Source organism: Danio rerio, chromosome 18 (assembly GCF_049306965.1).
Source record: "Danio rerio strain Tuebingen ecotype United States chromosome 18, GRCz12tu, whole genome shotgun sequence".
In the NCBI taxonomy this organism is placed as follows: Eukaryota; Metazoa; Chordata; class Actinopteri; order Cypriniformes; family Danionidae; genus Danio; species Danio rerio.
This window is the reverse complement of record NC_133193.1, coordinates 24,301,532-24,327,460: the sequence shown is the minus strand read 5'-3', so window position 1 is coordinate 24,327,460 and position 25,929 is coordinate 24,301,532. Positions and strand designations below refer to the sequence as shown.

Below are 25,929 nucleotides of genomic sequence, written 5' to 3'. Positions count from 1 at the left end.
ACACAGAGACTGGAGAAGAGCTGCAGGACACTGGACACAGTGTTACTGCTTGTATTGAAGTGATTTTTTAAAAAAAGGATCTGGGAATTGTGGGTAGTGCAAGAACAGTTAAGAAAATGAGATAATTTTTAAAGATAATTGTAGAATTTGGCTATACTGTAGTGATATGGGAGAGGAAATAGTGTTTGTGTTGGTTAAAGGGATAGTTCATCTAGACATAGGCCGGTATAAGATTGTGACGGTATGATAACCTTGGACAAAATTATCACGGTTTCACGGTATTGTGATTACTGCTCTAAAATATATTATATTTAAATGTCTGGGTAAAAAACAAAAACTTTTTTCCCCTTGAAACACAATATATTTTATTTTGAGAAACATTTAAAATATTTTGGAGCAGTTAACATGTCAGGCTAAATAATTTGAAAAAAAATCACTGACTTCTGTCTTCATTAGTTTCAAAAATACATATTCATTTAATATTTAAAACAGCACCTTTGGATATCTTTTTTGATTCTGTTGTACTAAAAAATTTAATAAAAATAAAAAATCGTACATATACCATAGCGGTATAGCAGAAAATCATGGTCATTTTAATACTTTGACTTTTCCAAACAGCAGTATACCTTGAAAACGGTTATCATCCCATGCCTTGGTTGATCTGAAAATGAGAATTTTGACTGAATGATCCTTCCTTCAGTTCAAACCTTTTTTTTTCAAATGAAGAATGTTTTTGGTGAATTACTCCATTTATTTATCTAATAAACTCCATCATGCAATCAATAAATCAATCCATAAACCAATCAATCAAGAAAAATAAAACAATTATGTCATGATTGGGCTATTTTCAAAAATCTTCCATTATGTTCTGAGTAAAGTTACTGTGCTATTCCACTATTTATACTGTAGCGAGCCATGTAATACCACGTCGCCCTGGGCACAAATCCACACCAGCTGGATCTCTCATCAACCTCGGATCGCTCACAGCTGGACCTCATCAGCCAGGGAGAGATATAAGCCAGCCCCACACAGACGGAAGTGAGCTTCATTTGACATGACTCCCTGCGCTAACGCTTGTCTCTCTCTGTCTCTCCCACAGCCGAGTCCAGCTCGTGACCGATCCAACACTCTACTTCTCACCAGCCTTCACCATCTCCCCGGAGCACTTGAGCACGCACCTTTAAGAAGAGCACTCATTCACCCCAATATCACTTGTAAATAAAGGCACCCTCCGGGGCATTGTTTGTAACATTATCTACGGTGTTTGTGTTTTCCCTCTGCCTCGCTACAACTGGTGGAGAATGCGGGCATTGCAGAGGGAAAAATTCAGAAGAAACACTCACCATTAAGTAGAAAATAACCGCTGAATTTTTCTCTGTGTTTGTTACAGACAGGCATCCGCTCTCTCTCTCTCCCACGCTTCCTCTTACTCGGCTGTCAACATCCCGTCGCCATGTCGGTGGAAGAGGTACTGCTCCACCTAGTGGAGATCTCCAGGAAACAGAATTCCATCTCTGAGCAGCTTACAGCCAGACAGGATCGACTGGAACAGCAGCTCCGCCAGGCGGCCAGACACCATCCGACTCCCGAAGTGAGTGCGCATCATCATCTCACTAAACTCAGCGACCTGGATGATATTGACGCTTATTTACATACCTTTGAGGTTATTGCCGAGAGAGAAGGCTGGCTAAAAGAAAACTGGGCGAGAATGTTGGCTCCGTTTCTCACAGGAGAAGCGCAACGAGCATATTTTTCACTAGAGACACCTAAAAATGAAGATTACAAAGCGTTAAAAAAGGAAATATTAGCCAGAATGGGGCTATCCACAATCAGCGCAGCCCAACAGTTTTCCCAGTGGTCTTACGACGAGAAACAACCAGTGAGAACCCAAGCAGCTCAACTTTCTCGCCTGGGAAGGCTATGGTTATTGGGAGGAGATCCCTCGGCGGTCCAGGTCGCTGAGAAGGTGATCATCGAGAAGATGATGCGTGCGTTACCCCGACGTTTGCGAACACTCACCAGCATGCGAAATCCTGAGTCACTGGCCACCCTGGTGGAGGCGATCGAGCTGGCTGAAGCTCACATCGCCCGAGATAATGGGGAGAGAGCGGCTCTGCCACCCCGGAGGGTAAGTGCACCTTGGCGACCGGTGGAGGGCACAGCGCGACCAGGCGGCAGACCAGCGGTCCCCAGCCCGATGGACGAGCCGATGCCCACCGAGCCGACGACGCACTCGACCCCGGCCTGGACAGCAGGGTGCGCGGTTCACCGCAATATCCCTCCCGAAGCTCCCACCCATAAAGTCCAGCTAGAGGGAAAAACACAAACGGCCACCTTAGACACAGGAAGCGCCATCACTCTGGTTCACCCGAAAACTTTAAAATACCATCATGAAAGCAAAGGGCGAATTCCGATCACGTGTGTGCATGGTGATACCCGCCACGTACCCGCCCGAAGAGTAACCATCGCGGCGAAACCAGGTAGCTGGCGAATCGAAGTCGGGGTTGTTCCAGATCTTCCTGTGTCCCTCTTACTGGGCAGAGACTGGCCGGGGTTCGACGAACTCCTAACTCACCACCACGCTCCATCGGCTCGTTCAAAGAAGAAGAACAAGCCACGGGCTCATCGGGACCGCAAACCAGCGCTGATGACCACCGAGAGCGACAGAGGGGGTGAGTCATCTATATCTGCTAATCTATACTTTGATCTGTTTCAACAGATAACCGCAGGAGGTGACTTTGGCAGAGCACAGAGGGAAGATGAAACGCTCAAACACTGTTGGCCACAAGTACGGATCATCGACGGAAATGAGCGACTTCCCAGCCCTCACCCCCTCCCACATTTCATTGTGGAAAATGGTCTGCTGTACTGTGTCGCAGAGAGGCGGGGGGAAAAGAAGACACTACTGGTCGTTCCGAGGACCAAGAGGGAGACGGTCTTAGAACTGGCACATACCCACCCGATGGCGGGACATCTGGGAGCGGCCAACACGGTGAAAAGGATCCGCGACCGTTTCCATTGGCCGGGGCTAGACGGGGAAGTAAAGAGGTATTGCCAGGCATGTGACATCTGCCAGAGAACGTCTCCCCAACGACCACCCCCCAGCCCTCTAATACCGCTACCCATCATCGATGTGCCCTTCACCCGAATTGGTATGGACTTGGTAGGGCCTTTGCCGAAGTCGGCCCGGGGACATGAGCACATCCTTGTTATCCTCGATTATGCCACCAGATACCCTGAAGCGATTCCCCTGAGGAAAGCCACGTCATCGGCCATCGCGAAGGAGCTGTTTCTGCTATGCAGTCGAGTGGGAATCCCAACGGAGATACTGACCGACCAGGGCACCCCCTTCATGTCCCGGTTGATGGCAGACCTCTGTCACCTACTCAAGGTAAAACAGCTAAAAACCTCTGTATATCATCCACAGACGGACGGCCTTGTCGAGCGCTTTAACAAGACTCTGAAGCAGATGCTCCGACGGGTGGTGGCAGAGGACGGGCGCGACTGGGACCTCATGATCCCGTACGTGTTATTCGGTATCAGGGAAGTCCCCCAGGCCTCCACAGGATTTACCCCCTTCGAACTGCTGTTTGGCCGCCAACCCAGGGGCCTATTGGATGTGGCTCGTCAAGCCTGGGAGCAGGAGCCAGCCCCCCAGCGGTCGGTGATTGAACACGTACGGGACATGAGAGAACGCATCGACAAAATCATGCCCATCGTCAAGCAACACCTGACCGAAGCCCAGCGCGCCCAGCAGAGATTGTATAACCGGCCCGCCCAACCCAGAGAGTTCCACCCAGGGGACAAGGTGATGATACTCATACCTACCACAACGTCGAAGTTCCTCGCATCCTGGAAGGGACCATACACCGTGGTAGAAAGGGTAGGGCCGGTAAATTATCGAGTCCGTCAGCCGGGACGAAGACGGGAAGAACAACTTTACCACGTTAATCTCATGAAGAAGTGGGTTGCAGCTCCAGGTCATCTCGTTGCCTTCGCTGAAGAAACTCTTCCCGTTGTCCACATTGGTGAGCAACTCTCACCAAACCAGAAGGCGGAGCTGCAAGCCTTGGTTGGTCAGTTCAAGGATGTGTTCTCGGAGAAACCGGGCCGAACCTCCATCATCCAACACAACATTATCACTCCTCCTGGCACCATCGTCCGGCAAAGGCCTTATCGAGTTCCAGAGGCTCGCAGGCTGGCTATCGACGAGGAGATCCAGAAGATGAGAAGGTTAGGCATCATCGAACCATCCCGTAGCCCGTGGTCCAGCCCAATAGTGATGGTCCCCAAACCCGATGGCACCCTCCGTTTCTGCAACGACTTCAGGAAACTCAACGAGATCTCCAAGTTCGACGGATACCCCATGCCTCGGGTGGACGAGCTGCTGGATAGGCTGGGTGGAGCCCGATTTATCTCCACCATCGACCTCACCAAAGGCTACTGGCAGTTACCACTCAGTGAAGACGCCAAGGAGAAAACCGCCTTCTCCACACCCGGTGGGCACTGGCAATACCGGGTTCTTCCCTTCGGGCTCCACGGGGCCCCAGCCACATTCCAAAGAATGATGGACATCCTGCTGAGGCCCCACCAGCCATATGCAGCAGCCTACCTGGACGACCTCATCGTCCACTCAGAGTCATGGGAAGAACACCTATCCCGGTTACGGAGGGTGCTCTTAGATCTTCGACGGGCTGGGCTCACAGCTAATCCCAAGAAATGCCACCTGGGTCTAGCCGAAGCCAGATACCTCGGGTTCCACATTGGACGAGGTCTCATACAGCCACAGCAAAACAAGGTCAAGGCACTACAGGAAACTCCACAACCCACCACAAAGACCCAGGTACGTGCATTTCTGGGGTTAGCGGGCTACTATAGATGTTTCATACCTAACTTCTCATCCATAGCCAGCCCTTTGACAGACCTGACCAGAAAGGGGCAGCCGGAGAGGATAAGATGGACCAAGGAAGCCGACGATGCGTTCCGAGCCCTAAAGAAGTCCCTCACGTCCTCACCGGTACTGCACGCACCTGACTTCGGCTGCCCCTTCATTCTACAGACGGATGCTTCCGACTCGGGCCTGGGCGCGGTCCTCTCCCAGGTCCACGGCGATGAAGAACATCCCATAATGTACGTGAGTCGGAAGCTGACCCCCGCAGAGACCCGCTACGCAACGGTGGAGAAGGAGGCCCTGGCGATCAAGTGGGCAATCCTGGAGCTAAGGTACTATCTCCTTGGCAGGAAATTCACTCTGGTGACCGACCACGCCCCGCTACAATGGATGGCGACAGCGAAGAACAACAACGCTCGGGTCACCAGGTGGTTCCTGTCGCTCCAGGATTTCAACTTCGACGTACAACATCGAGCCGGGGCCTCCCACGGAAACGCAGACGGACTCTCACGGCTCTGGTCAGGATGGGCAGGTCTGTCGAAACATTCTACCCCCCCTCTCAATACACTGCTCTTCCTTCGCAGGACACCCAGGACCAGGACGACGCTAAGGGGGGGGGAATGTAGCGAGCCATGTAATACCACGTCGCCCTGGGCACAAATCCACACCAGCTGGATCTCTCATCAACCTCGGATCGCTCACAGCTGGACCTCATCAGCCAGGGAGAGATATAAGCCAGCCCCACACAGACGGAAGTGAGCTTCATTTGACATGACTCCCTGCGCTAACGCTTGTCTCTCTCTGTCTCTCCCACAGCCGAGTCCAGCTCGTGACCGATCCAACACTCTACTTCTCACCAGCCTTCACCATCTCCCCGGAGCACTTGAGCACGCACCTTTAAGAAGAGCACTCATTCACCCCAATATCACTTGTAAATAAAGGCACCCTCCGGGGCATTGTTTGTAACATTATCTACGGTGTTTGTGTTTTCCCTCTGCCTCGCTACAATACTAATAATGTAAAAATAAATAAATCAATAAATCAGTCGATTTATTGCAAACCTGCATAAACTTCTGTCAAGTTCAACATTTTGAACTTTTTTAAAGTATGTTTCTGTATAATGAATTAATAAACAATGACAAAAAAATATTCAAAATATGTATAGTTAAATAGACTGTATATTTGTATAATCTTTTAAATATACTGTAGTTTATTATAAAATGGGCTACATGAACATCCATTGAAAGCTTAATGTGTGACTTTATTCAGTTTTGTAAGGTTCCTTTTATAGCAACGATGTTGTAATGCAATTACAATACATTCAGTTAAATAGACTTAAGCATTTATCTAGTTGTCGAAGCATAAAATGAGATGAAAGATAGTTTAACCACTAGCACCATCAGGATCAGTGGGCGAGCACAGAAACTCCATTAAAAATACTTGGGTACAATAAATGGTCATATTTTAAAGACATGGCGGGGGGTAATGAAATTGAATGCAGCGCTTTCTTTAAGGGCTTAGACCCACGTTGTATCGCATATCTATCAGCCTGTGAAGATCGCTGATTTTTAAAGAAATCAGACCATAAACGTGGCTTTTTTTTATAATAGAAAGACAGTTCGCCGGAAGCGATGAGGCTGGCTATCTAAAATTAAAAGTTTGTGTGAATATACCCTATTAAAATACCATCTACAATTTCTTATGAATAAGAGATTATGGTAGAAATATGTGCACCCAGTTAAAGCCAACTACTGTAGCTACAAATACAGTATGTGCATGTTTTTGTATTCATAGATGTCCTTAAATGAGGTATAAGAAAACCTATAGGGGTAAATTCAGGTCAATTGGGCAAAAAGTGTACCAATTGACCTGAATTCACCCTACTTCCCAGGATAAAAGTCTTTTTTTTAATTGTGATAGTAATTTAATGAATTCACAATATCACAGTTACATCTTCTTCTTAAGGCCAAGCCATTGAAGATTCATCTGAAGATGCCTACAGTATAACCACAATTGATTGTTTTTTTAATATTTTCTCTTTTCTCAAGGTGCAAACTGTGTTGAACTGAAAAGCAAAACAAAACAAAACATAAACATAAAAACTACATTGCAAGTTTCCCTTCAGGCCAGAACTTTCCCAGGCAATTATGACTTACTCTCAGAATTTATTAGATTTCAGACACGCTTCTTAGAACCAGAAGTGCAACATGATTCTCCTTGACAAAATTACAACAACAACAAAAAAAGACTAAGGAAATGAAATTAGCAAAGCAACAACTGAAAAGAAGAAGTCAAAAAGAAAAAGAAAACTAATCAGAAACAAAACCAAAAGGAAGGCAGCCATGGGGTTGTGATGATTGCAGTCTGAAAGAAGAAAAACTTCCAATTCAGAAATAAAGTTAGAATGAACAAGAGTGGAAAGCCTCATCTGTAGGATCATAAGTTGGATGATATCAAATTAACAGGGTGACGCAGTGGCGCAGTAGGTAGTGCTGTCGCCCCACAGCAAGAAGGTCGCTTGGTCGCTGGTTAGAACCTCGGCTCGGCTCAGGCTCAGTTAGCGTTTCTGTGTGGAGTTTGCATGTTCTCCCTGTGAATGCGTGGGTTTCCTCCGGGTGCTCCGGTTTCCCCCACAGTCCAAAGACATGCGGTACAGGTGAATTGGGTAGGCTAGATTGTCCGTAGTGTATAAGTGTGTGTATAAATGAGTTTGTGAATGTTTCCCAGAGATGGGTTGTGGCTGGAAGGGCAACCGCTGCGTAAAAGTGTGCTGGATAAGTTAACGGTTTATTCCGCTGTGGCGACCCCGGTATAATAAAGGGACTAAGCCGACAAGAAAATGAATCAATGAATGATGAATCAAATTAACATGGATAAAGGTGGAAAGACAGAAATAATAGAAAAAGTTGAATTTAGACCAATGTATATGTGAGAACAGAGGTCACACATGAATGTAATTTTTCTTATTTAAAGGATAAAAAGTTTATTTGTTTTATGCATGTGTCCTATGTATTTGTTTGTTTCTTTTTCTTTGTAATTTTTTTTTCTTTTGACTATTTGTTTACAAGTGCTCTACACTCAATCAATTATGTTTGCTGTTTGTTCAAACTACGTATTTAAAATGAGCTGAAACAACACAATTACTGAGGTTTTTTTTGGGACAACTTAAATATTTTATGTTTAATCCAGTTAAATTTGTAAAAACAAATAAGCTAACTAAATTCCACCATGTCCCAACACAAATCTATTTTGTGGAACCTAGCATTTTTACAGTGCAAGTTATAGAGTTTTTGGTTTTGGTTTGTTGGTTTATTTTATTATATATATATATATATATATATATATATATATATATATATATATATATATATATATATATATATATATATATATATTTTTTTTTTTTTTATTTTTTTTATTTAAGGTTTTTTAACATCTGTTACCTAAAAACTTCAGTTTGTTACATTTATCTATTGGTTGTATGGCCAAGTGCTTGTTTTTTTGTTTTTTGCAAATCATGCCTCCTGCCTAATGACATGCATACACCCTTAAAAACTAAAAATCATTAAACAAAAGTTTTTTTTTTATCTTTAAAAAGTTCTTCATAATATTAACATTACATTAACATTAACATTAACATAATACTAAGTTCTTCACGAAAAAGAAAGATTTCTATAAAGGACATAAATGTTTTTTGAGGAATAAAAACAAACCCTTCAATGGCATCACTGTTTGTTTAGTTCTTTTTTTGGCTCCAAAACCTCTTCTTAGAATATGAAACAGTGGCCAATTAGAGGTGTTTAAATTAGTCAGAAGGACTTGTTTGTTCTGGGTGAGACAATAGAACATATAAATATAAAATGTGCTGGTTTGAGTCAATCATAAAGCTCTGTCAGTTTATATGCCATTGCATTTAATTGTTTTAAGTCGTAAGCATGCGCTATGTAGTTTCCAAGAGTTAGTCAGTCTTTTGGTCCCTTACCAGTTAAAAAAGAAAAAATAATTCATTTGCTTCTGCAAACAGCTCATTTGTGTGTTTACCAGAGAAGTTGTTTAGGCAATTTTGATGGTAATTTACCATTACTGAGTTGTGAAAAGGGCTATTGTTTAATAGGGATTGCTCTTCACTTGCTTTGTTTATCTTTTTATAACATGGCTTACTTTCTTTATAAACCCCATTAATATTTCAGATACAAGTTTTATTTTTCATGCTGTTAAAAAGTGCATTCTTTCGAGAGCAGCAACTATATTAAAATGCAGAACTGAAACAATGAACTACAGCAACAGACTACAATGATTATGTTCTGTTTCTGCGCTATTATGCAGTGTTTCCATCTCGTGCTTAGCTCCCCTTCCCTTTTTTTCTGTTAGTTTGTTTCTACAACTGAGTGGTTAACTGGTTGTGTTCACCAGTGTCTTGTTTTATTTTTCAATAGGGCATGTATTTAATCCCTTCATTCATCTGTTTGTCTTGCATTGTCTTCATCTGCTTAGATTAGATGAAAACCAATCTTAAAATAGATCTTTCAAATAGTTTCAAAAAACACCAGTTAAAATAAATAGCTATAATATTTTTTTGCTATTACACTGAAATTGATACCAACAACCATTCAATTCTACTCTGACACCACTACTCTGATAGCTCCCAAATGTACAGCAAATGGATCATTTTTAACATACTAGAAAGCTGATCTGATCAGTACAAATGCATGAAGTGACAAGTGTGAATAGGTTATAGATCCAAACAAATCCTGTTAAAGTATCTAAATCGAAAAAAAGACCTCAATTGAAAACGTTCCGAAGTGTCCCCTGATATATTTAGCAGATCACTGGACCCCTCAGGGAAGAGATATGACAAGCCTTCAGCTTAATGGTATGTGGAAGGCAGACTGCACTGCCGGAGTGGATTAGCAGTGCAAAGGAAATGATTTTGAATCTCTCTTGAACTCCTGTCTTTACATTTTTACAATGATTTAAAAGAATGATTTAGACAAGTTGTACCTGTCCAGCTTGCTATGTAGAGTGGGTGACACTTTAAAAGAAGCATTACTGCCACCGCACTAACGGAGTAAGTACATGATTTTAGGTATAACCACAGTTTGCAACTATGCCACAAAGGGGCACAAAGGCACAGGATACGAACAAACAGAAATAAATCATAGCTGTAAATACCCTGTTACTTGTAAATGAAGATGAAATAATGAAACAAAGCATTATAATCCTTCCTTATTCATTAATCTTGTTAAGCTTTATGAAATAAATGAGGATTCATTTTAGAAAGTAAAAATAAAGAAATAAAATACAACTAAAATGAAAGTACACACACGCATACAAATAAGTAGGCTTAAATAAATAAGTAAATAAATGAATTAATTAAGCAGTGTTTTAGCCTAAAAGTATAGAGATGTATATTGTTTGTTCGTTTTAATTGATAGGACTAAGACAGTCAATAAATAAGCTTTTTCATTTACGTTTTCGTTTACAGTTTTTATTTACATTTTCATTGATGATTATATTTTATTATCTCATTTTATGTCTTAATTATTGAACATAAATAATAAATGAATAATTAAATAGGCCTAAATAATTATTTATTTAAAGACATTACCAGCAAAACATGGAGAAATGGTCTTAAGTTGAATGCTACTTCCTCAAAAGCATAGAAATAAATTGACCAACCTCAAGCACATTACTAAAATTATACTAAAAAATTTTTGTTTGTTAAAAAAAGTTTATTGTTAATAATTTAGTTTCAGTTCAGTATTCAAAACGCCAATGTTATATTTACACACACACACACACACACACACACACACACACACACACACACACACACACGACTTCTTAAACTATTAATGGCTCAATATCTTTTGTGTTTTCATTTCAATTTCAGTCACCTTGCATATATGTGTGAAATATAATGTGCGCATAACAGCATAAAAAATGAAAAAACAGTCAAAGGTTATAGCTAATTAAAGACCCCATATTATGGGTTTTTGAAAATTCCCCTCCATGTAGTGTGTAACACAGCTCTAAGTGAAGTGAAGTATCCAGCTAAGGCTTAAATCTGTAATAGTACAGTGTTTAAGACGGTTGATTCATCTATAAAAGAGTCGACTCATAGTGCTTCAAACGAGTCGCCTTGATACCGATTCATTAGGTGTTTCGTCATGATGTACGAACGAAACCAAGTTATTCACGTGCACGCGCAAACCCGGGAGATTTCAAACCTGAGGCCCCGCCCTCTGACGCAGAAACCCAGACACATACACACACCCAAAAACACACGCACACAAACATGCCGGTTGATTGAAGTCACACTGCAGATAGATATTATCGAGTCTCTACCCAAAGATGAAACCTCAGCATTATAACCAAGCAGTTGGAAACTACTGGAAACTTCTGCAAACTACATGCTACAAAGAATACTTCATCTGCGTTTGTTAAAGGAAGGATCAGTAAAGAGTAACTTACTGATGGACGTCAGGATGGGTTTCTTCCTCCATTTCTCAAGCGTAAGTACGTGCGATTAAAGTTGTTGCCTCGTTTACTCTAGCTTGCAAATGTATTTAGTTGTGATTTGTTACTTGTAACCGCATGTACTGTATCTGGTTAACTGGCTATATTCTCTTATCGCGTGCAAAGTCACGTTAAAAACGCGACGCGTGCTGCTGTGTTTACGGAGCTCCGTGGACGAGACTAGTGTGTGCGTGCGTGCGCTGTCGTCCGGAGGTATGTGTGTATGTTTGTGTGTGTGTGTGCGCGCGTTGTCGCCCGGAGGTGTGTGTGTGTTTTTGTGTGTGTGTTAGTGTCTGTGAAAAGAGCAGAGTGAGACAAGCTATGAGATCTCCTCGACAGTTTTTGCTCAATAAAATAGTTAGTCGTCTGAATTTTCAAGTCCATCGACTGTATTTACATTGACCCAGCTAAAATCCACGCCTACACTATCGAGCGTGTATGAACAGTGATTACTTTTATATTGCTGATTAGCTGCTGGGCATTTCACTCTCTGACTGAAGGCAGTCGACCAATCGCAACAGGCTGTCATCGGTCCTATCAGCGCAGATTAGCTTCGCGCTAAGGAGGGGTTTGGGAACAAATGAATAACTGGACGATTCATACAGGAGTCACTGGGATAATTAGGTAAAAATAAATGCAGATTATAAGACCATGAAAGTGTTTTTTGACCTTGCAAGCATATTAGACTGTTGTTGGAGACGCTTACAACCAAGATATGACCCTATTTCATGTATAATATGGGCTCTTTAATCAAAATTAGATATATTAAAATAAATCAGAAGTATAAAAAAACACCTCATCAAAACAGTCTGTCTATTTAGGCTATGTTTATAGAGGCCTACTATAATTTAAAAGAAAGCTGCAAAGTGGGCTATATTAGTTTAATTCTAGCCTATATTATTTTAATTCATTTCCTCTGTCTGACGGTTCAATGTGAAGGCGCCGTGGGTGATGAAAACTATAGACAATACATTTGTAATCAATGTATAAACAAACACACATTTAAGCTAAGAGGCATAAACATAGATGTGCAATAGTCTTTTCTTTGCACTGTGCAGCTAGTGGATCTATTCCAAAGTATGTACTGTAGTACTAAAAACATAAAAACATAAACTGTAGCATTAATAAAGTAGTTAAATAAACAAACTTTAATATAAAAATACATTTGAGAAGAAATTGTTTCAGACAAAATTAATTTAAAAATTGTTTGAGATGACTAAATAGGCCTTGGAAAAAAATGCAGGTTATGAATAAAAAAGGCATGTGTGCCTTTTTTTTTTTTGTACCATACATTCACAGCATCTACATTGAAAAAAGTGTTTCAAGATGAATCTGACCTATTAAAACATTCACAAGGTCACTGAACAAACTACAACTGAATGAGGTCAAATTTTAAAAGCCTGTATAAAAGTGAATGCCGGTCAACCATAGTTCAGTTGTTATCTTAAAAAAAATGTTTTAACTTTGGAATGTTTATATGCAAATAATAAAGAAAATCTTTCACACTTATCTTTTGCCAGTCTAAACATCAAGTCCCTCACATCTGTAAGCAAGCAATTTGTCATCATCTAAACTCCAATTTCCACAAGGACAGGCCTTCAAAACCATTACAGTAAACCACAACATCAGGCACATAATGCTGACTAAACTCTTTCCATGTTATTACACACATATAGCGCACACAAACTCAAGACCTTTCATCAGCGCATACTATAATTGCATCTGTTCACTCACTTCAGAGTGACATTTTGCTGAGCTCATGTAATACTCTAAAAGCAACCCGTTTAAACAAGCAATAGAAATAAAGATTACGCATATTATAGTGTAGACGCTACCTAATGTGGCCACATTCACTTCATAGTTCATCAAATATATGCCTCGAAAATGAACTGGACTAGTCAATTGTGTAATAAATATAATAGAAGGGGCACATTCAGGCAGAATGCTCTTAATGAAGCATAAACACACTAATGATTTTTCCCAGAAGAGGGTTGTACTTACTATTGGGCGGAGTCATTGAGCTGGTACTCGCGGGCACGGCTGAAGCACTCCTGGATGCCCGAGTCAGACCACAGGCGAATCATGGCAGACAGCAGCTCTGGAGAATAGGGCTCAGTGTCCTCCATACGGCTCACAACATCACACACCATCTTAGCATCCGCCTGTTGAAAGAAAACACGCAGGGATTGTCCATTAGTTCTAGACTTCTGAACACAGAATCTTTAATGCAGAATTACATGCTATGCGTCTTAAAAAGCAATTTGATATTAGAAATATTCTGTCACAAATAATAATATGTTCATGAAGGTCTAATATTTCAGCTGGAAGCTCATTAGAGCAGCATGATATTTGAAAACAGTTCAGGCTCTTTGAAAATACATGCCTCAGCCAACATTTCAGGGAAATACATTGCTCCTGGTACATTTCGGATAAAAAAATCCACTAAAGGGCAGTCTTCAATTTTTTCGAATTTCAAAGATATTACTTATGCCTATACGCCTAAACAAAGTTTTAGGATACACAAATAATACCTTGAATTCTAGTTGTTTGGTTGGTATCAGAAGTGGCTAATATAAAAGGCAAAGGCCTCAAGATTACGCTTATTTTATCAAAATAAAATTTGATCATGCCTTGATTTTTCTTAATTATTTAATTAGGACAGAAAGACCTTCTTTGCTTAAAAAAAAGTATTGTGCCTTAAAATAATCAACAGTGTACAATATAAAGTCATGGTGCAGTGGAAAAAGAATTAATATTGTGTATGACTCCCATGAGCTTGGACAACTGAATCCATACATCTCTCCATGACTCAAATAACCTATTAATAAAGTCATCTGGAATGGCAAAGAAAATGTTCTTGCAGGACTTCCAGAGTTCATCAAGATTCATTGCACTTATCTTCAATGCCTCCTCCATCTTACCCCAGACATGCTCAATCATGTTCATGTCTGGTGACTGGGCTGGCCAATCCAGGGGCACCTTTACCTTCTTAGCTTTCAGGAACTTTGATGGAGGCTAATGTATGCGGCACAAATGTCATGTTGTTGATCTTGCATCAACTCTGCAGATCTCTCGCTCGCCCCATACTGAATGTAACCCCAAACCATGATTTTACCAAACTTGAGTGATTTCTGCCACTTTCTGCCACTTTTCCAAATGATTAACTACAAGTCAAGTTAATATGTATTGCTCTTACAAATGGTATTGACGACAAGACTTTTGTCAGGTAGTGTATATGTCCAAGAAAGATGGAGCTTGTTGTACAAATCACTTAGCAAACCACTGACTGACCTAAACCCTTTTGAAAATAATTCATCATTTTAGATTGATTGGGATGTTTTCAGGGGAGTGGAGCTGCGTAAAATATAACAATTCAAGCATAAATAAATACAAGAGCAAGCATACAAATTAAATAAACGGTGCTTTATGGTTCTCCAGGGACTAGTATTCGGGTACAGAAATTGAAAAATGAAATAAAAAAACGTAAAATTTGCTGAGACTACAAGCTTTATCATTTCTTATTCCGGAAATGAAACTCGCACAAAAGGCTTACACAGTAATAGGCCTTAAAAACATGCAAAATATAAACTCGTGCAAACTATAAATGATGTCATGGTTAAACTGTGCAATGACTCCACAAATCACATGTGGAGACAACTATAATCCTGACTCGACATTGCATATCCTGTGATCTGACAATTGCAAATTGGGATGTTGATATATTGCGCAGCCCTAAAACTCGTGCACTCTAATGGCTAATAACCTTCATAACAAATCACACAGTCAATGATTTGATTAAAACTACAAATATGAATACAAAAGTGTTTCAAAACTATATGATTGACAGTTAAAGTGGCCATATTTACAAATCTAGAACTCAGAGAACAGTAGTAAAAAGCTTAGGGTTGCTCACAATGACAATTTTTTTTTTTTTTTTCATCTAATAAACAAATTGATGTTTAAAAAATCCCAAGAAATGAGAAACAGCAACTGAAGATGTTGTGAGTCCCCCTTTATGCAAATAAGCAGTGATGCGATAGTGGTAATGCCTACTAGCAAACAACAGCACTGAGACTCGTGACCTGCAGCAATTTCAGCACTGTCAATGTGACTGTGGCTTTACTGTGTCAACAAATGACTCATTTGTGCCTATTTTCATTACTTCCAATGAATTTAATCAGAAACAAAGTTAATGACAGCTTTCAGAGAACATACTGGTGTCCATATGAATTGGCGGGTAATATTTAAAACATGCTTAAAGCAAAAACGTAGATAAAAATAATACACTAATATATACCTCTGAGGTCATATAGACGTCTATAGATTCAAGTGTGCATTGTTTGTGCTGTTAAGAAAACTTTTATTGCTGGTATTAAATATTTTATAAAGCCCTCACTCCACGAGCTGGCTCTTGCTCAAAATAATAACTCTAAAAAAACAACAACAACAACCCTCTTTGGTCTGTTATCTTTGCATAACAACTTTGGGTTATACGAACTTGTGCAAGGGCAGAATGAGAGAGTCAAACGGAAGGAAAGAGATAACAGAGTCAGCCACTCTTCTAATTTTATCAACCGAAAGAGACATACATGTACTGTATTATAATAATTACTGAACGTGCTGTTCCTCATTTATATACATTTGTTCCATTTGAAAGAGGATCCATTTAAGTACACACTCCAGTGCCTTTGATTTTAATTGTTGTGAGATGCTTAGCTCTAATGAATTGATGTTATCGCACTTCCTACTTTCAGAAGACCCAAGACTAGATAATGTTGTGCTTTTAGATTATAAACCTAATGAACAAAACAAAGCAAATGTTTAATGATGCTGACGGTTTTTAAAATATACTATATTTAAGCTATAAAAAATCTGAGCGCATGTACTATAAGTGATCTCTTTATTTCAGTTTTCAATGGATCATAAGTTATAATGAGCCACTATTTTTCATTTGAAAACATTTATAATTCTGACCAATTGTCATTTTAAATAAGAAATGCCTCTAAAGGACATTTAATTTAATATTTGTAATTATATTTATAGAACAAAATATTGAAACATTTATTTTACATTTTTCCAGAGCTGTATATACAGTACATATTTAACTACTACATACTGTACAATTATCAACACATAAAAACATCCTTCTTATTTCTCAATCATTTTTCCCTTGCTTACTTCCTCCGTCCTGCACACTTGTGACATCACTCCCTTTTCCGAATGCATTTAAAAAGCCTGACAGCAATACCGACTTCTCAAAGGAGCGTTTAGTTTCTTTTATAGACATCACAATTGCGCCTACTACTCGAAGGGACCGTGGTTCCGCAACGACACAAGCCAAAAGAGGAGAGCGTGAGAAATGGACTGGATGAGTGGAGTGAAAAGAAAAGAGCCATGTTAAATAGAGAGTGGAAGAGAAGATGGGGGTCAGTTCAAGAAGGCTGGTCCTGCACCCTATCCATTATCAGCTGTGAGAAAGAGTAAAGCGTTCACACATTACAACAGTGAGATGTGGGTGCATGGGAATTGAAAAGCATGGATGTTGCTAATTAAGGCAATTAATTAATTAATATTAACATTGAAAAATTAACCAATAAATATTACCCTACTTCTTTAGTTGATTGATTACATTAAGAACTGCGGAGAGTCTTTTGTATTAGGAGTCTTCTAAAATGATACATTTGAATATGCAACATAAAGTATTGTTTTATTAAATATTCATTCTTTTGAATGCATTTCTAGCACAAAAATTTCAACACTGGAGGAAGTGACGTATAAAATCGATCTTTTTTAATACATTAGGATAGGGCTTCTCATAGTCCGGACTCAATCTGGCCGGGTATTCAATCTGGACTATAAAGGATTGAAATTGAAGACTTCCTTCATTGATAAATGCATAAACCTTGTAAATCAACTGTTGTTTGCATTTTTTATTTATTTATTTTTTTTTTAAAAGAAAGAGTACGGGCCAAAATAAAATCAAAGGCAAAAAGTTTTTCTGCGTGACTTTGTTGTCATGACATCCAGTGATCATACGAGGCTTCACGTGATTGAGCAGCTAGAACGTGCAGCAGAGCGATAATTTGAATAGATGAAAATGTCATTTTCATGGAAAAGAGAACTTGATGAAGAGAATTGACAGTTCAAAGTTAAATGGACAGATAAGTATTCATTTTTTTTTATTATTCTTATTTATTGAGCCACAAGCCAGCACAAAGCCATTCTGCTTGATTTGTAATGAGACAACTGGAGTTGTATAGAGTGGAAATGTGAAACGAAACACAGACATTTTAAACAGCAGTATCCACAAAATACAGATACAGTATAAGGATGACAAAACTACAACACCTGAAGGTATATTTCTTTATATTTTTCACCTTTTTTTAGTGCAGTTGCAATCCGAGCTTCATGCAGTGCTTTTTAATGCACACACCTAACTCTAGCTCCATTAAGGGCATTGTGTCTGACGTTGCATCTCTGAGATATGGAATCTCAGCTTGCACCATCATGGCTGCATTCAGATACTATTGGCCTAACTTTTGTTGTCTTTTGTACAAAAATGCAGTTTTAGTAGTGGTTTAATTTATTGTATTTAATTTTTATTTAAAGAAAAATAAACAGTGTTGACTTGTGCTGCATGTTATGGATGTTTATTAAAAAAAGTTATGTAATATCAATTGTTTTGGACCTTTGACCTTCAAATTCAGATTTGGACCTTTTAATATGGACATTGAAAACCCCATGCGTTAGGATTTTGAAAAGATTCATGGCTCAGGGCTGATGAAAAAAACATTTTAGCAAAAGGCCATTAAAAATATGTACTGTAAATTTCAAGCAAACACAAACTAATAGAGTGCGATGATAGCAGAAAGTGTTTTCAATACATCGAGCTGAAAAGCACTTTTTCAAAAGCCAAAATCTCAAAATGAACATGCTTTTGCCTTCAGTGTCTAGCCTTAATCCATGCTTACTGCAAATGCTGTTTATTGCAGTTTTTCTGCTGTGAAGGTGCAGACATATTAATCTTGACTGAGAAAAATAGATGCGTCTTCCGTATGACTTGTCAATAGGGACAGATATTGCTGCCATCTCTATGGTAATGCAGCGGGGGCCGCATCATCAGCAGGAGGCCGTATGATTGGCTGAGGGAGCCTCCCTTTCCTTCTCCCCTGTTGAGTGTGACCTTTGAGAGCAAGTCCTCTGAACTCAGCATGACTGAAGCTTCTGGAGTCCTTACAGCACACACACATTCACACACTCTCTCTCTAGCTAACTGTTTTCAATCATAATAGATACTTATTTGTTTTTGTTTACAGTAAATTAAAGATGTGATGATAATCTTAGTGGAAAAGAATGCAGAGTTATTGGTTATGTGTAGTCTAATAATACATACAGTAGAGATAATGTTGTGACAGTTTGAGCTTCACAGCACAACATGAAGCAGAGGATTACCTTAACATTACCCCTTCCGGGGGGAATTATGGGACATCAAACTGGCGTCCAGAGGCTCTTTGAGCCTTTATAGTGACAAATGCCTCTATCTTGAAGGTTTGCAATGGGAGCACTTTTGCTCTGCATTTTTGTTTTGATATAAAGGGGTCATTTGATGGCTATTTTGACAGCATGTAATACAATGTTTCCCCAATATGTGTCTACTACGTTTCTGCAGAACAGTTTCAGTGTTTTTTTTTTTTTTGTACTTTTAAACTGCACTCATTGAAATATTCATAGGTTAAAAAAAACGCAGTAGGACTAGGGGTTATTAAAAGACCTTTAAACTTTTAGGACATAAGAATAATAATATTTTAAATAAATGTCATTGAAGTTACCACATATGTTTCTTCGCACATTAAATGCAAATGAGCTGCCCCCCTTTCAGAAGTGGGTGGAGCCTTTAATGTTTATGCTTTGGGTTGTTAGGGATCAACAAAACTGAAGAATCAATAGCTGTCAACAAGGATGTTCAGCCTTATTTCTTCAATACCAGACTTTAATATGCATAATAATGTGCGTTTATGAGTTATGCAGATGGTGAACGTTTTTGGGATAAAACTAATGACATGGCATTTGGAAATATTCAGAAAGTGTTTTTATATTGGACATTTATTTGACATTCATGCTTCTCTTCAACCTTAGATGTGTGACTAAATGTGTCCAAATGACAATTCCAACAAATATGCCTCAATGACAGAAATAATGTATAGAATAAATGTGGCTCTTTTTTAAATACGTAGTGATTATAATGGAACATAATTCATTATCAAATTTTGAGTTTTACATCTTTGGTGCAGTTACAGTATTGAACATTCATAATTACTTTGCTGATCTGAATTGAGATTTGGCATTAACTGTTACTGTTTGCAGTGACACATTATCTTACGAATTTTCTGCTGGTATCAGATTATCTTATTAGGATTAAATGTTGAAACTTTCATTACAAAATACAGTATTATCATGATTTTATCTGCAAAAACAATACTTTAATAGGTATAATAACAAATTGCATTGTTTTATTGTACATACATTTTCACTGAAATAAATGTTTTAGACAATTGAAATTGCAAAAGAAGGATAAAGTACAATGGCTTACTTTACAATACAGTCTTTTTAGTAAGTGTCAGTCAATGCATTACTGTATAATCAGTAAGAATAGCCATATTATTTAGTTTATTGTTATATACTATATAGATATATTATAGTAATATTTTAAAAATAATAAATAATACAACTTTACAAATAATACAACTAATACAAATTTATTACTTTTTAACTTAAACAAATACAATCTGATTTTTATGTGTTATTAGGCATTATCTAAGACATTAACCTCACCTAAGCTTAATACAATGCTTTTGTAGTACATTGTACATTAACGTCAGTTAAATTAACTGATGTTAACAAATGACACAGAGTTAGGGCGTACTTTTACTAAGCATGGTTGCCTTGAACCATGCCAAAGATCCACAACTTTTGACGCTCATAAATGTTCATAAAGTCATCATGCTGCAGGTATTATGTGTGCAGCGGAGGGTTTGCATCTTCAATAAACTATGCCAGTTCACGTTCCTTGAATAGTTAGAATAATTATTAAATCCATATGAAACAGTCCCTTAAAAGTGAGGTGAGCATCTTCAGTTTCAGGCTCAGGCACAAATTGCACTCACACTACAAGCGTACCGCAACAAAGCCCAACCGAACCGTACGCTGGCACACCTCTTCCAAGCGCCTGGGCCTCATTCGAAGCACTCACACTTGTCAAAACCAACCAGGAAACGCACCTGGGCACGGTTCGTATGGCATAGTGTGAGTGCACCCTTAATGTACAAAAAGTCTATGAATAGTCAAAGAATTGTCAATGTCGTAGGCCAGAATAACACGTGAAAATGATAATGTTTGTAAATAAATAAGTCAAGTTTTCCAGCATTTAGTGCTGTGATGAACAACAACTGCCAATACATTCATTCATTCATTCATTCATTCATTCATTCATTTTCTTTTCGGCTTAATCCCTTTATTAATCCGGGGTCGTCACAGCAATAAGAACAGCCAACTTATCCAGCACGTTTTACGCAGCGGATGCCCTTCCAGCTGCAACCCATCTCTGGGAAACATCCATACGCACTCAAACACTACGGACAATCTAGCCTACCCAATTTACCTGTACCACATGTCTTTGGACTGTGTGGGAAACCGGAGCACCCGGAGGAAACCCTGACAACTGACTTAGCCGTGGCTCGAATCAGCGACCTTCTTGCTGTAAGGCGACAGCACTACCTACTGCGCCACTGCGTCACCCCTACTGCCAATACAATAAACTAAATATTAACTGTTAAAAGTATTTTGAAGTGCCCAAATTATTAATACTCTGCATGTCCATTTTCAAAACACAAACTTAACTATAAATCTACTGATGTTTAATTCCAATATAAAGAAAAACAACATTTTTACTGTGATCAATAGTTAATAGTTTAGGAAATTAAGTTGCACAAAGAACACACTTCTGGTATCGACTCTTTTTTTACATAGATATTTAAGCTCTATTATGTAAATATTCCCTTATATTGACATAGATCTGTGAGATCAAGTCATTTTCAGCCAGCCTTCTCTTTTAGATAGGACAAAAAACATTTGAGGGTGACTTTTCACTGAATAGATCTTATAAATACACAAACAGCTACAGTACACACTAAAGAAAATGAAAGACATATGACCTCTTTTGAAATAAACAGCAACAAATAAACCCAAAAAGCTGATCGCTGCTGACAGATGCACCTGTTTCCTGTCTCTCTGTGCATTTCTTGCAGGTGGGTCTGTCTCTAATGTCACGACACTGGTCACGCCTCTCATTCTTCATTCTGCCTCTGTGTTTTTTTGATGGAGGAGGTGAGCATGTGATTCCTGAGTGATTGCCTATTGAATCTAGATCAGGCTCATAGAGGCACATAATAGTTATTCATTACGGCTCTTGCCCAGACCAAAGAGAATGGACCAATCTTCATCAGCATTCATTTATTAGAGGAAACAGTGCGAGGAGAGAACTCAACACGCTGCAGATTTGAATCGCAGATCAGTCAGTAAACCGGCATGGCGGACCGTATCCTGACACTGCACCTGGAATGAGCACAGCAATTGTAAGTGTGACGCAAGTAGTGCACTGTGAACCCATCATATCCAGCAGAACTGTCATTTTACAGTAAACGCTGGATCCCTCAGAGTATCATTAGGTGTTTGCATCACTCGTGTTGGGCGTCACAACGGTGTCTGTGTCTGCCATTGTTACTTTAATGTGCAATTCAGGCTGGGTATTGGCAACCAACTCATGATACGTTGCACATCGCGACACATGCGTCACGTTTAATTATATGGCATTTTAATAGGATCACTGCTGAGAAAGAGACCCAATGTGTCCACTAGAATAATACGCAGGATCAGTTTCAATCTCTCTCATGTGGTTCATAAAAGCAGGTCTGAGCAGACTGAGAAATGTCAGAATAGGTCAGAATCAGTGCGCTTCATTTGCAAAAATATGTCTGTTACACCAAATTGAAGAAGATAGTACACAATTTCACACAGTTTATCATTTTAATTAAACCAAGGTAATTTGAAACTGGACAGTCTGACAGAAGTATTAAAGAACAGAAGGATGGATGAAAGTATTAAAGAATAGATGGATGGATGAAAGTATTTAAGAATAATAAGTATTTGGATGACAATATTAAAGAATAGATGGATGGATAAAAGTTATTAATGGAAGGATGGATGGACGGACAGACGGACAGACGGACGGATTAAAATGTATTGAAGGATGGATGGATGATGGATGGATTAAAAAGTATTAAAGGATGGATGGATGGATGGATGGATGGATGGATGGTAGAATGGATGAAAGTATTAAAGGATTGATGAATGGATGGATAAAAGTATTAAAGGATTGATGGATGGATGGATAAAAGTATTAAAGGATGGATGGATGGATGGATGGATGGATGGATGGATGGATGGATGGATGGATGGATGGATGGATGGATGGATGGATGGATGGATGGATGGATGGATGGATGGATGGATGGATGGATGAATAAAAGTATTAAGGGATGTATGGATGGATGGATGGATGGATGGATGGATGGATGGATGGATGAATGGATGGATGGCCGAATGGATGGATGGATGGATGGATGGATAGATGAAAGTATTAAAGGATGGGTTAAAGTATTAATGGATGGATGGATGGATGGATGGGTGTATCAAAGAATAGATAGATGGATAAAAGTATTAAATAATAGATGGATGGATAAATGTATTAAAGAATAGATTAATGGATGAAAGTGTTGAAGAATGGATGGATGGTTGGAAGTATTAAAGAATAAATGGATGGATGGATGGATGGATGGATGGATGGATGGATGGATGGATGGATGGATGGTAGAATGGATGAAAGTATTAAAGGATTGATGAATGCATGGATAAAAGTATTAAAGGACAGATAGATGGATAGATGGATTAATGGATGGATGGATGGATGGATGGATGGATGGATGGATAGCCGAATAAAAGTATTAAGGGATGTATGGATGTATGGATGGATGGATGGATGAATGGATGAATGGATGGATGGATGGATGGCCGAATGAAAGTATTAAAGGATGGATAGATGAAAGTATCAAAAGGATGGGTGAAAGTATTAATGGATAGATGGATGGATGGATGGATGGATGGATGTATTAAAGAATAGATAGATGGATAAAAGTATTAAATAATAGATGGATGGATGAATGTATTAAAGAATAGATTAATGGATGAAAGTATTGAAGAATGGATGGATGGTTGGAAGTATTAAAGAATAGATGGATGGATGGATGGATGGATGGATGGATGGATGGATGGATGGATGGATGGATGGATGGATGGATGGATGGATTTAAGAATGGATGGATGGATGGATTTAAGAATAGATGGATGGATGAAAGTATTAAATGGATGGATGGATGGATGGTTGGAAGTATTAAAGAATAGATGGATGGAAGTATTTAAGAATATATGGATGGATGAAAGTATTAAAGAATGGATGGATGAAAGTATTAAAGAATGGATGGATGGATGGTTTGAAGTTTTAAAGAATATATGGATGAATGAAAGTATTAAAGAATGGATGTATGTATGGATGGATCTAAACTCAACTAAACAGACAGCTGATAGATATCGATGAATAGATAGGCAGACAGACCCAGTATATTTATAATGTACACATACGGTATCCGGTAGCAGATACATCCCTAATAAAAACTGGAATATTGCTTTATTGTTGTCACACATACAAAAAAAAAATAAAATAAAAAAAACATTTTACAATGTAAATATTGTGTCTTCATTTTTGTAGTAGATCTTTAATAAAGGCCTTCCTCACAGGTGTGTATCGTTGGGGTGAGGTATAGTGAAGGTGAATTGTCATGTGCCATAATCAATCTAGGTGGCTTCTAATCTTGCGATGAGCAGGAGAGTAACATACAGTGCCCCGAGGGCCCTGCTCTAATAATCTATCACTGAGGATGGCAACTTTCCTTTCAAACTAACACAGAGAATAGAGAGATGCTCTGCTTTGCTGAAGACATATAGACTCGGCTCAAGTACTTTATCAAAGGCCATGACACAACTTCCTAGACTTAGATACAAACCCCAAATTATCTTCTCAAGGTTACAACCACTAGCAAGTGTTAGACTTCTCAAATGAGGAGGCTGATAGGTCACGCACACACAAGCACACAAAAGATGTTTCAATGTTTCAATATGGACATAAAAGAAAGAAGCTCCGAGTGGGTGATGTGTTAACTGTGTCATTAGTCCATTTCCGTGAAACAGTGAGCCTTCACACTCTTTTCTGAAGAAACATCTTAGTTTTTTGATCAACTAAAAATTCTCAAATAAATTAATACTTTATTTTAATGACCATTACCATCCAATAGAACACTGCAAATAATGCTTTAACTTCTAGTTTTTGTCTTGCTTGTAGTCCAAATATCTAAAGATTTTTAAATTAAGAAGTAATTTCTAGACAAAAAATATGTCAAAATTAAGTAAATTTTTGGCAATGAAATAAATTAATCAAGCAAAATAATCAATTTTTTGCTTTGAAATATGATTATTTTGCTTATCCTATTAGCAGCTTATTTTGCTTGTTTTAAGGAAAAACTCACTTCATTTTGACAAATTCTTTCTGTATACAAGACAGTATTTCTTGCTTGCTTAAAAAATGCTTCTTGTTTTAAGAGTTTTTTAGATATTAGGACTGGAAACAAGACAAAAACTAGAAGTTAAAGCATTATTTGCAGTGTTCAATTGGATGGTAATGGTAATAACCATTGCTAATTTTTAAAGCACAGAGACTTAATAAGTCAACCACTAGGAATCTGCATGCAGTCAAAGTCCTTCAGGAAAGCCTCACACACACATTTGCCTTATGGATGTACCTTAATTAGAAAACAGGATAGTAAGCTATACAGTTATGACAACTACAATTTATCTTTTGGTGATGCTGAAAAAAAAACTCACAAGAGATTCCCTCTGTTATACACTTCATCATCTTGGTATTTTCCAGACTGCAAACTGCATACACTAACAGACTTACAGTAGGGGGTGTCCATGACACCCTTCATTCATTCATCTATTTTCTTGTCGGCTTAGTCCCTTTATTAATCCGGGGTCGCCACAGCGTAATGAACCGCCAACTTATCCAGCAAGTTTTTACGCAGCAGATGCCCTTCCAGCCGCAACCCATCTCTGGAAAACCATTACACCATTTTCAACTAAAAAAAAGTTAGAAATTTCAGTATTCACTCAGACAAAAAAACAGCATTTTGGAGGGCTGAAGATGCAGACTTTTGAAAATGAGTATCAGAAATGCATGTTTTTTTTTTTTTTTTTTAATGATAGTTATTGTTAATTGTGTTTTTCTTAAAACCTATTTTTAAACTTTTTACAGATGTATTATGTATTCAGTCAATAGGCATGTGTGGATACTT

The 25,929-nt window shown here is 38.8% G+C and overlaps 2 protein-coding genes across 4 annotated transcripts in view; one reads left to right on the top strand and one right to left on the bottom strand.

Annotated features, from left to right (window-relative positions):
• gnao1a (guanine nucleotide binding protein (G protein), alpha activating activity polypeptide O, a) overlaps positions 1-25,929 on the bottom strand; it is a 183,354-nt gene that overhangs the window by 41,279 nt on the left and 116,146 nt on the right. For all 3 annotated transcript variants that reach the window (XR_012393627.1, NM_200787.2, XM_005159069.6), the window contains exon 4: positions 13,412-13,572. Coding sequence is in view for 2 of the 3 variants with exons in the window: in NM_200787.2 (NP_957081.1) it covers positions 13,412-13,572 (161 nt within the window). In the remaining variant the exon portion in view is untranslated. The remainder of the gene's footprint in view (positions 1-13,411; positions 13,573-25,929) is intronic.
• On the top strand, positions 1,038-5,862 carry LOC141378828 (uncharacterized). The gene is made up of 2 exons (XM_073930328.1): positions 1,038-1,214; positions 1,391-5,862. Exon 2 carries the CDS (start codon positions 1,454-1,456, stop codon positions 5,648-5,650), a length of 4,197 nt encoding a protein of 1,398 aa, XP_073786429.1. The 5' UTR covers positions 1,038-1,214; positions 1,391-1,453; the 3' UTR covers positions 5,651-5,862.